The 12,356-nt window shown below is 41.8% G+C and overlaps 1 protein-coding gene across 1 annotated transcript in view; it reads right to left on the bottom strand.

Moving 5' to 3' along the window:
- The window catches only part of Cd109 (CD109 molecule), a 108,048-nt gene that overhangs the window by 75,949 nt on the left and 19,743 nt on the right, over window positions 1-12,356 (bottom strand). The window contains exons 4-5 of the mRNA XM_028879858.2: window positions 11,645-11,875; window positions 6,856-6,981 (exon numbers count right to left, since the gene is read on the bottom strand). Of these exons, the coding sequence (XP_028735691.1) occupies window positions 6,856-6,981; window positions 11,645-11,875 (357 nt within the window). The remainder of the gene's footprint in view (window positions 1-6,855; window positions 6,982-11,644; window positions 11,876-12,356) is intronic.

Here is a 12,356-nt window from a genome sequence, read left to right as displayed (position 1 = left end):
GCACTTGGAAGGCAGAGGCAGGTGGATCTCTGTGAGTTCAAGGCCAGCTGGTCTACAGAGCAAGTTCCAGCACAGCTAAGGCTATATAATAGAGAAACCTTGTCTCAAAAAAAAAAAAAAAAAAAAACATACATGCAGGCAAAACATCCATACACATAAAGCATAAAACTTTTTTTCATGAGGGTTTGGAAGATGGTGCCGTGGTTAATAGCACTGAATGCTCTTCCAAAAGACACAGGTTCAGTTCCCAGCACCAACATGCCAGCTTACCACACCAGCTCACCACCAGTTATAACTCCAGTTCCTCTTCTGGCTTCCGGGGGCAACAGGCATACACATGGTACACATACATACATGCAGGCAAGATACTCATACATATAAAATTAAAATAAATTAAAAATAAAAGAATAAGTAAAAGTGAGTCTTATTATGTGTCATGTAGTCAAGGTTATAAACTGAATAGGTGACAGCTAATCCCTAATCATATAATAAAAGATGAGCCTGGATAGAGGGTATCTAGTAACTTATATATTAAAATATGAATCTCCTGGACTCAAATCTGCAACTGAAAGCATGATTGTTGTGGCCAAAATCTGAGACACCTTGGGAACAAAGTAATGTGTGAGAATTCAATTCACCTTGCCTCTCTCAAACCATGTAGCAGAGATAAAAGTCTTCACCAATGCATAAAGCAAGATCTGGTGATACTGAAATTCAACAAAAGGGTTATTATTTAAAAGCTGCAATAATGGCCACATAAATTAATTTAATTTGATGCAATTGAAAATACTAGAAAGTTTAGTTTGTTGTCCCAACATTGCTAGAACAATATAATCCTCATCAATCACATGCCTTCATTCAGTGTCTGCCTCCATGAATAGATGGATCTAAGGGATCTGTAAGGTCCAGCATTAAAACCCATGCTGTGGAATAATCCTCTTGCACACTGTAAAGATTTGTCACTCAAACTGACTTAATAAAACGCTGATTGGCCAATACCAGAGAAGAAGTCTAGGCAAGGAACCAAACTAAGAATGCTAGGAAGAGGAAGGCAGAGTCTGGAGTCACCAGCCAGACACAGAGGAAGCAGGATGGCAAGGCAAAACTGATAAAAGGTACCAAGCCACGTGGCTAAACACAGATAAGAATTATGGGCTAATTCAAGTGTAAGAGCTAGTCAGTAATAAGCCTGAGTTATGGCCAAGCATTTATAATTAATATAAGCTTCTGTGTGGTGATTTGGGAAACAGGTATTTAGGAGTTTCTGGCAAGACAGAAACTTCTGCCTCCATTTACAAACCCAACATTATGTTGCTTTATAACAACGTGAAAAACTGGCACATCTGTGAATGCCCAGAAAACTCACTTAGACCTGCAATCAGCCTCATCTACATGTGAAAGACCTAGAAATGGGAATAAAGACCGAGAAATGGGAATAAAGACCTAGAAATGGAATAAAGACCAAGAAATGGGAATAAAGACCAAGAAACAGGGATAAAGACCAAGAAACAGGAATAAAGACCGAGAAATGGGAATAAAGACTGAGAAATGTCAACCAAAAGCAGCTGGGCTGGGGATATGCTCAGTTGTGAGATGCTGGCTGCATGAGGACCTGAGCCCAAATCTCCTACACCCACCACATAGAAGCTGGGTGTGGTGACATGCATCTAGAACCGAGAGGGGCAGACGGACAGATGCCCGAACCGAGAGGGGCAGACAGACAGATACCCTCAGGAACTGTAGGTTTGGAAACAGATCCTGCCTTTAAAAAAAAAAAGTTGAGCTCAGTAGTTAAGTTTAAATCTTTAAAAATATACATTTTTTAAATAAAATGGAGAACAATAGAAGAAATTGCTCTAGCGTCCACACATGCATATATATGCATAACACACACACACACACACACACACACACACACACACACACACACCCCACAACTCATCATTACTTCAAAACCCTGAAAATGAAAGCAATGCTTGGGTGGGTTTGGAATGCTTAATGTGAAATTCCCAAAGAATCAATTTTTTGAAATTATATAATAAAAAAAAGAAAGAAAGCAATGCATGATGACCAAATGCAATTTAAGTTATTCTAGAAAGGCTAACAGTCAGTAAATAACTGACTGTCTTCTCCTATAAATGAACATGGTAGAACTGGATAAATGCCAAGGAACCCACAGCATCTCTTTCCTAACCTGGGGGGACATGTGACTAAAAACTGTACTCTCTGGTTATCTACAGTCACTGCATGTGAGACCTCTGACAGTGTCTTTCCATTGCAATGCTGATATTATTTTATAGTTTTTCTGCAGATAGTATGAGGTTTCAAATTTCTCTCCTGAAAATAATTCTCCCCAGTTTTGTACTGAGAATGGTCACTGCCTCAAAAAAAAAAAAAAAAAATACATAGTATATAATAGTGGAGCATTCAAATAATGAGTATATTCCATTTCACTGCTAAAGCAAAAGTAGGTGATAAAACACAAGTCCATGAATGCAAACCAGGAGTCAAGCAGATGAAAACCAGAAGCAAGGCCGCGGCCAATACTCAAACATGCCTTTGATTATACTGACCCCTGGTGGCCGTCAATTTCGTTAAAGGGGTCTTTTTTTTTTCCTTAGTTGTTATGCCTCATTTTGACATTTCATCAACAATAAGGACTTAGCGTTTGTCTTGAAAAGAATAACGATACCTTCTAAAATGTGAAAAGGGGGAAACTTCGTTTAGATCAAGACATCTAATAACTGTTAACTTCCATGCAAACACTGTGTCAGGTCCAGGGGCTGGAACACATGCTCATTATCTATTTGTAGATTACCATTGTTGTTCATTGCTCTAGTGTGGATGACCTGAGTCTTAGAGGAATATAGGTGGGGGCAGAAAGCTGCCATGGATTCTGGACTGAACTAAATGAAGATCAAATGGGAGGTCAAAACAACTCTCCTCTCCTATACCAGTATACTTGAGAAGTTAATTTGCTAGGGTATGGTCTTCCTGTTGTACAATGGACACAGCTGTGCCCATATCACAGAATTATATATGAAGAACAAATGAGAACATATATAAATACTGTGTCTGTGCTTTCCCAATAGTAGATGTCAACCATCATAAAATTTACATTATATATTTATTATATAATATAGATATGTTTAATTATAATAGTCTGTCAGCCCAGTGCTTATACTGAGACAAATTTGAAGATCAGCATTTCTCACAGTGTCCAAAAGTTCCTGGATCTTTTCAAATTTCATATTTTTCTAATGTCTAGATTTTTGTTTTGGTTATTACTACACTAAGCTACAAATCAGGAAAATATTATTTTAATACTTATGAATACTTAAGTATTATGAACACTCACTGCATGTATGAACCTCTTTTATAGTACTGCCTTCAATAGTCTTTAAAACCATGTCACACATTCAGTAAGATAGGCAAAATTAACAAGGTTAAAGTTGGTAAGTATATAAACATCTGCAAAGACACTGCTGACCATTCGGCAGATGTAAGAGCCTCAAAGGACCTTAGCATTGACCCTGACCTATAAGTCAGTCCCCACAACTAAGTTTCCACAGGACTCCTTCATTATGCTGCTCCAAGCAAGGGCTATTTCATACATCTCACCTGACACATCATCTCACATCTCTTCTGTGATTTACATAAAAAACATTAAAAATTAACTCATCTACATAAACTATAGAATAATGTAAATATTATACCCTGATGACCAACATATCTCACAAATAGGTAACACTGATTTTTTTTTTTTACTTATTTTAATTACAGTGGCATGAATTTGCCATCTAACCGTTGCTCTGAACGCTGTTCTGTGGTGTTGTTACCCACATTGTTGGCAACAGATCTCTAGAATTTCATCTTGCAGAACAGAAACTACACCATCAAACCAACTTCACCTCCTTGTCTCATGACTCCCTCGCATTCCCCATTCTGCTTTGTATTTCACTGATTTTCTATATCCTGAATATTGTGTTTACTTGAAATCACACAGCAGTTGTCCTTTTGTGACTGATTTCACTCAGAGTAATATCAAGGTTCATCTGAGTTGCAACATATGACTCAATAACTGTAAACAGACATTTCCTGTCCTGACCACTGGGCCCTATTAACTGACTCAGAGGCTGAATATGAATTATAAATGTTCAGCCAATAGCTCAGGCTTGTTATTAGCTAAATATTACATTTAAATTAACTCATATGTTTTGCCACATGGTGGTACCTTTATTAGCATGATACATTCATCACCTGCTCCCTCTGCATCTGACTGGCAACTCCTCTCTCCGCCCTTCTTCTTCCCATCATCCTTATTTTGGTCACACTGCCTGTACTTCCCCTGGCTACTGGCCAATCAGCATTTTATTAAGCAAATTCAAGTGACAAATCTTTACAGTGTACAAGAGGATTATTCCCTGGCAAATAACCTTCCTCTCTAAGGTTACCCCTTTACTTTTTTGAAGCACAAACTGATGAGTAATTTTTGCCAATAACGAATTATATCTGTGAATATTTCAACTCATATCAGAAAGACCAGACAAATGAGCTTACCAGTTACACCAGGTATGACCCCTTCATCCGATCCTAAGGAGGAGCACCCCAAAACTGAGATGTGACAGGGACACTGACCCATCACCTGGTCATTTTACTTTTAAATAGAGCAAGCCATATATAGAGGTACATGCCTGTGATCCCAGCACCCCAGAGACAGAAGTAGACATAATGAGACCTTCTCTTAAAAATAAATAAAAAGAAAAAGTACCAACTAGAAAGATCCAAGAAGTTAAATATCTTAATATCTCAAAAACTGAACTAAATTATTCCTCTGGGTTTTTCCCTTGAGAATATCTTAATATTGGAATGGCAATTCTAAGAGGTCATAAAATCTGCATTCTACGTACTTGCCAAAGATCCTCTTATCAATAAGTCATGTTTGAATCAAGAATATCTGTATTGTAGAAAAGGGAACATGGAGGGGGGTCATGACAACTAATACTAAAGACCTTTGAAAAGGCCATATAGAAAACTACTACTTTGAAAACTTCCTAAAATATATACATATAAAAGAAGTTAACATGGAGTTACCCTATAATGAGATGGGGAGATGGGGGATGCTTCTCCCAGACACCAGAAACTAGCAAATAAAAAGTCCAGTTCATGGTATGCGTTTCCTTTCAAGTTGTTGTTGTGTGATCCCATAGTTCCCCCAAACATTACTGGCTATTGCCATTGCTCTTGGTTACCCTCCAGAACATAATGGTAAGACCCTGATTTGAACTACAGGACATGGAGAAATCAAGCTGGTACCAATCTGGAAGTTTATTCCCTACTGGCTATCTGGAAGGTCCTATATGTGCCACTAGGGGATGAAAATCACCAAGTCTTACTCAGTTGTGACCACGGGTCTACAATAGTGAGTTGCCTAGCAAGACACGCCCACTTGTGTAACGGTTGCACGAATGTTATCTGAGTAACCAACCACTTTCTACTTGGATTTTAGGCCCACTCCACAAGACAGAACTCATGCCAGGTACTACTAACCAGGCCAAAAGCCCATGGCTGGCTAGGTCACAGGCCCCAGAGGAGAACCCAATACTATTTATTATTCTGCTAAGTCGACACAGAATTAAATTCCCCCCCAAGTTCCTATCTTTAAACCCATAGATTAACGCATCTCTCAGCCCTTATCAATGAAGCTTCTTTTTGTAGCAGACAGTGACTAATACAGAGGCCCACAACTGGTCAACATGTAGAAAGTTAGAGATTATGAAGCAATTAGCTTCAAATAGAACATCTATGTCACACCCCATCACCTTCAAGGCTCAGGTATCATCATGGAAAAGAGGATGAAAGAATTACAATTTTTACAATTACAAAGAGACAGTGGTAACAGCCATGACAGGGCCACAGCACACATGAACTCAAAAGGGGCTGTAAATTCATGAGTAATACACGCACAAGACCATGCCAAACAAAATCCCATCATGGATGAAGGAGGGGCTCATAAAGTCCTACCGCTAGCTGGGCAACTGTTGGCAATTGATGGCTGCTGGGGTTGGCAATTTGTAGTCCTGGGTGATATAAGAAAGCAGGCTGAGCAAGCTATGGAGAGAGCAAGCCAGGAAGCAGCGCTCCTCTGTGACCTCTGCATCAGTTCCTGCCTCTGAGTCCCTGCCCTGACTTCTTTCAATGATGCACAATGATGATGAAGTGGAAGGGAAATAAACCCTTTCCTCCCCAAAGTCCTTATGGTCATGGTGTTTCATCACAGCCATATAAACCCTAACTGAAAAATAAAAATGGTGGTGCACCTGAGAGAGCTGAGGCAGAGAGCTACAGAGGGCACTGTTCTGCCTGTTAGGTTCACAGCCACGCTCATGAGGGAAGCAAGCACAGGAGGCAGGGAGGAACTGTGAGGAGAAAGGCCTGAGGAACAAGGTCAGTGTGACTCTGTAAAGCCACTATTTCTTGTCGCAAGAACAAAGCAGGTTTGTCCACTCATTTTAATCATTATTCTGAAACGGAAAATGTGCCAGATGAACAGCTTTGTGCTCAGTTCTCAGTCTTCCAAGAGTCAATGCATACGATTAATAAGCAAATACTTATTCTGTGTTAGAACAAAATGACAAAATGCTTAAACCTTCAAACATCCTGTGATGGAAAAGGACAATGACTGTAATGGAGGCCAATCTATTAAGAAATATAGCAAATTAGCAATAAGTCACTTAAATTGTCTCGATGTTCATAATAATTTATTTCTGTTCATAGAATAACTTGGGAGAAATTTCTCCACGTGAACAATTTGAATAATTTTGATGTCCTCCCCAAAAATGTATTTATACTCACATTCACTTGAACCTGAATGGACCAGTCACCAAGTATTGGATGAGAAGATAATTGAAAAGTTTTGGAGACAACTCCGTGATCACCTTTCTGAGAAAACCACTGTTGAACCAAATTAGACTTCGGATCCTAAAACAAAAACCAAACCATGTGTGTTAACAGTGGAAGGCTATCCAAGTGCAAGTGTCTCCTACTTGGGAACGGTGCCTGGCAGTACCCACCTCCCCTAGGCAATCCAGAACTTTCCCCAAAGAATGACACTAGGAGAGTTAAACGTCATTGTCAACTGGATTAGAGTTTGGAACCACCAAGAGATACACCCCTCGGGGGATCTGTAAAGGTGTAGCTGAGGACGGAAGACCCACCTTAGAAGGGGGCTCGCAACCCAGACTGAATCAAAGGGGAAAGGAGAAGGGAAGCCTGAAGACAGGCAGCATTCATCTCCCTCTGCAGCCCCAACAGGATGTCACGTGACCAGCTGCCTCTCACTCCTGCCACCACGGCAGCCGCCGCTTTTACCACCACCATGTCCATGCCATGACAGACAGCACCCTCAAACTATGAACTAAAATTAACCCTTCTTTAAGGTGCCCCTAAGAGGTATTTTGTCAGGGCACCCAGAAAAGTAACAACACATAGTTTTTGGAAAATGACAGCTCTATAACACTAAGGAAAAAAAAATCAAAATTTCTTCCTTTCCTATTACTTCTCCTGAGACCACACTGATTCTGATCTGCCTTTTAATTCCTGATGCCATAGTTCCTTCTACAGAGAACACACAGCCAGCATGCATCCCAGAAAATCTACATCAGTGGCCTAAGGAAACCCCCACGAAAATACAAACCAGTGAAATATGAAGATCAGAATAGAGGGCCCTCAAGAAACTAAGCTGGAATTACCACATGATCTGATTCTGCCACTCCTCAGCATACATCCGAAAGAATCTAGGTCAACACACTTGCACACCCATGTTTATTGAGCACTAATTACAATAGCCAAGATATGGAACCAGCCTAAATGGCCGTCTACATAGAAATGGACAAAGAAGATATGGTATAGACACACAATAAAGGGTGAAGTTCTGTCATTTGTGCCGCTAACGAGGAAACAGAACAACTGAAGACAATATGTTAAGTGAAATAAGCCAGACTAACAAAGACAATTACATGGAATCTACATTTCAATATAGAGGGAGTGTGTGTGTGTGTGTGTGTGTGTGTGTGTGTGTGTGTGTGTTTTATGTAGAAATGGTACTATGTGGGGAAGAGAAAGAATTCTAAAGGTCAGAGAAATGAGAGGAAAAAGAACAAAAACTACTTTGGCCATCATACATAGATATATATTCATGTCACATACATATAACATGAAAGCCTCCCGAGGGGAGGGGAGGGAGCCAGGGGAAGAAGGAAGTGTGATGGAGGATAACTATCAACAAAACGCAATGATATACATGTATTTAAATGTCATAAAAAATGACTGTGTTTACTGAAAAAGAGGGAGGAAGGAAATTAATTCTCACTGTTGAGACAGCACCATCAATTCATTAAAGGCCCACTGTGCTGGGTACTCCAGTTTGCCTCTAATTATAATTCTCCTTCATGAATAAACCAGACTCAGAAAGACAAATAACACATTCTCTCTCATACATGGAATCTACATTTCAATACAGAGGGAGTGGTGTGTGTGTGTGTGTGTGTGTGTGTGTGTGTGTGTGGTGTGTTTATGCCCCTAGGCATGTGTGATATGAAAGTAGAAATGGTACAATGAGGAGGCAGAGAGAGGAGCAGGAGTAACCTCTCCTTATAGTTGAAAAAGCTGACTGCTCGGAGAGGTTCAGTACAGCTGTAATTGACTGTCATGGCCCCATACCATAGCAACAACACATGATCAGGACTCAGAATTCAAACCCATGTCAACTCTCCACTCAGCCAAATATGCCAGAGAGCTATTTAACCAGGTGTCCACAGGAAATGCTTTAGTCTTCCCATAAGCTCGCAGACAAGAACGGCTTCATGCAGTATCTAAGCAAACATTGATCTCCACATTCTAAGCCTGTTGACTCTGTCCCAGTCTCTCTCTAGTTTGTCTCCTTTCCAAACTCAATGCCCACCACGCCCCACTCTCTAATGCCACTAATCCCATCCTTTGACTCTTGCCCACTCTCATCTGGAACAGTGGGTCTGAGAAGGAAGCAGAGGGTTGAAATGCTTGACACAGACCCAGGCAAATAAGCCGTGTCGGTTATAATCATAGCAGAACCCTAGCTGAGATGGCTTCGCTCTGTCCACAGAGTGAAGACTATACACTTGCAGACCCAAGGTTCATCTTCTCCCCAATGTACAGATTCGCTTGCTGTTCACCACCAAAGTCCAGACCTCTGGACTCTGCTGCAAGGAACGTCCTCCCTCTCCTGTCTACTAGTAAAGTAAGCTCAACTTCCTGTCTGCTGCATAAGCCTCCAGCAGCAGTGACCTCTTTGTGGGCAGCCTCTGCACATCTGGAGTTTACTTTGAGGATAGCCTGTGCACATCTGGAGTTTACTCTTCTTGAATATGACATACTGTAAAATGGATCAAAGTCTTTTCTTTTAATATTTTATTTTAAAAAAAAATCTTTGTTTCCAGCTACACTGTGAACTCTTGAGAGCAAGGATCACACATGTTTTCCTATTCTCTATCTTCTGTCTAACATAATGAGCTGGTCCAGTTACTAGAAACCAGAAAAAAAAAAAATTTCTCCTAGAGAAGGGGTATAAAAGTTGGAGGTAAGTAGGGTGCTGAGAACTGAGGAGGTAGTGGCAGCCAGAAACTGAAAACCAGTGACCAAAGGCAGGTCAAGAATGGGCAGGTCACTGTCTCTTGGACAAACTCCTGGGTCAGGCATCGTAAGCAGCAGTTCCCTCTGCTGTACCTGCCGCAGCATGGTTGGTGCATGGGAGAGCTGTGGGCCGAAAGGTCTCAGGAAGAAATACAAATGGCTATAGATACGTGCTGTCAAGTGACTGAGGAAATAAAGACAATGAAATGCTGGGCTTCTTCCATCAGATGGACGAAGATTTAAGAAATACTAAAACAGTAACTCTCAGTGTTGCCTAAGGGAAAAGGAACACAGCATCTCTGGCGGGGAGTTAGGGGGTGGGTGGGGTTTTCTCCTATTGGTGTCATGGTCCTTCGAGCAAAAGGAGGCTGAACTAATACTTCTGCTTCAAGAAGTCGCTCTTGGGGCTGGAGGGCCAGAGTGACCAAGCAGTCACGGGATACACTCTCCACGCCGTCACTAACTGTATCCACACTTACTCACCTGCACTCAGACAGGACATACCCTCTGAGTTAGAAACGACTATATCCACACAAGGTCACTCGCCTGCACTCAGAGCAAAATTTTAAAGCAGAATATCCAGAAAAATAAAGCAGAAGCCATCTGTGCCAGCTGCCACCACAGTGTCGAAGCCACTTACTTCCATATTGTAATGCTAAACTGCCTGTAGGAGAGAATTCAGGGCAACATAGAGCATGCTTTCTCCACAGCTGTGTAAAGGCCTCTGAGGCCCCTGTCCTTCCTGTGGTCAGTTACTCAGACAGGAAAGATGGATAGAGAATAGCCTTCGAGCCTCACAGAAATGCCCAATACCCCTCCACATGCTGCGATGATAACTATCTCACCCGAACTATGATACCTTGCATCTTAGCCAAAGCCATTCTTGGCAAGTTGGCTTACAAGCTACCCTAGAAGCCTTTCTCCACTTCGGCCTAACCCATCCTGTTCCAAATCACTATTTTCCACTGGAAAACAATAAAGCAGACATTCATAGCAACCTGGCCTCTGCAGTGAGGAGTGTGGTTAGACTTGAACCCATGTCCTGAACTTACAACCCAGGATCAAAGGGGATTTTTAGCCACCCGTGCTCACTGTTTCTAAGCACTGAACTTGGGTACAAACATCCTCTCCTGGGCAAGAGCACTGCAGGTTGGCCAGGCCAGTAGGATCCTTTAGTGCCAGACCTAACAGAGGGAGGTCTCTATGCACCCTTCCCAGAAAGTCAAGTGCAGCTCTCTACATTCTCATTTCACTCCATGTAAAATTCAGGCCATCTAACAGCCAACAAGACTGAACATGAGCCAAATCCTCCAACCCAGCACCTAGAGCTAACATCACTTCTTAATGCTTGTCCCTTTACTCCCCGATCTCCGTGTGCCAATGGCCTACTATTTCTTCAGTGTGCTTCAGGCCTTGGTATGTGCTGACTCCTCTGGTTTTTATTTGCTCATTCTTGTATTTTCTTCAGGGCTCTGCTCTCACACAGCTCTTCTCTGGCAACGCCAGAGAAAGCACTAACGATGAACTCTCTCTCTCTATCCTGTCTCCGGTTCTCTGCTTCTCCCTACCATGCACTGTCATGCACCTACATACAGATACATGAATGTCTACCACCTCAAGTGCATGCTTGTACGTTAATCAGTCTTCCCGTTACCCACTGAGAACTGAATTCAACATGAATAGGGGTTTAATCTGCTCAATGCCTTCTGTCAGTTCCTGGAATACAAGAGTTCAATAAGTAGCTGATGAATGGAAAGGTCAGCGATGGAGCCAGCACTAGATATGAACAACAGACTCCATAGCCTCAACCCTTGACCCAGGTTCCACCACCTCCCTTCCCATTCAGATGATCGCCATGTCAAAAGGAAGCCTTTCTGAGGTGAAATGCTAAGAAATTACTGTAACATGAGCAGAAGTCTCAAGACAGCTTTATCAGATGGCATGGATTCCTTCCTTATTTCTGTCTGCCACTTACCTTAATGAAAATGTTCAGCGACGTCTTAAAAGGCTTGAAATCTGGGAAAAGTGTGAGCACACGAAACTTCACTTCTTGTTTTGGTTTATAGAGTGCTTTGTCCGTCTGAATGAGGACAGACATTCTCTTGGTCTCAAATGATAAGCGTGTCCTGTTGGAGAATAAAATCCCTTCCTGGGCACGTCCAGTTACATGTAGTTCATAAATCTCATCTGCACTGTTCAGAGGTAGCTGGGTGGGGAAAGACCAGACATATCAAAGTCTCGCCATTTTACCTTAAAAAGGTTGTAATCACAAGTTAGAATAGAAAACTTAAGCACGTAGCATTATCAGAAGGAATTGCAGTCTTGGGGAAAACATATCCTTCACAGGCACTGAAGCGGAACAGTATGTTTTCTCTCCTTTAAAATCCTGCCCTCTGTTCTTCAGTTAGATCGCTGAGTGTCTGGGATGAGGGACACGCGCCCCACAGCTGTCTCTCTCAGCAACAGTTGTTACATCACCTTGCCGCTTCCTTTCCAAGTGTGTGCTCACTCATACCTGTTGACTCCCCGATAAGCTTTCCCATGCTTTCTCTGCTTGAGGCAAGCAGCCTATGAAAGGCCAAAGTCTCTTTCCTTGATGCACTCTCTCAGGCCCTCCTCTGGGATGCTTTCTTTTCCCTCACCCTGTTCACCATGTGTCTTTCTGGCTATACCACCATTTTTTTTTT

This window comes from Peromyscus leucopus, chromosome 7, assembly GCF_004664715.2.
Source record: "Peromyscus leucopus breed LL Stock chromosome 7, UCI_PerLeu_2.1, whole genome shotgun sequence".
In the NCBI taxonomy this organism is placed as follows: Eukaryota; Metazoa; Chordata; class Mammalia; order Rodentia; family Cricetidae; genus Peromyscus; species Peromyscus leucopus.
Note: the sequence above shows the minus strand (reverse complement) of the source record. Positions and strands in the feature narration are given on the sequence as shown.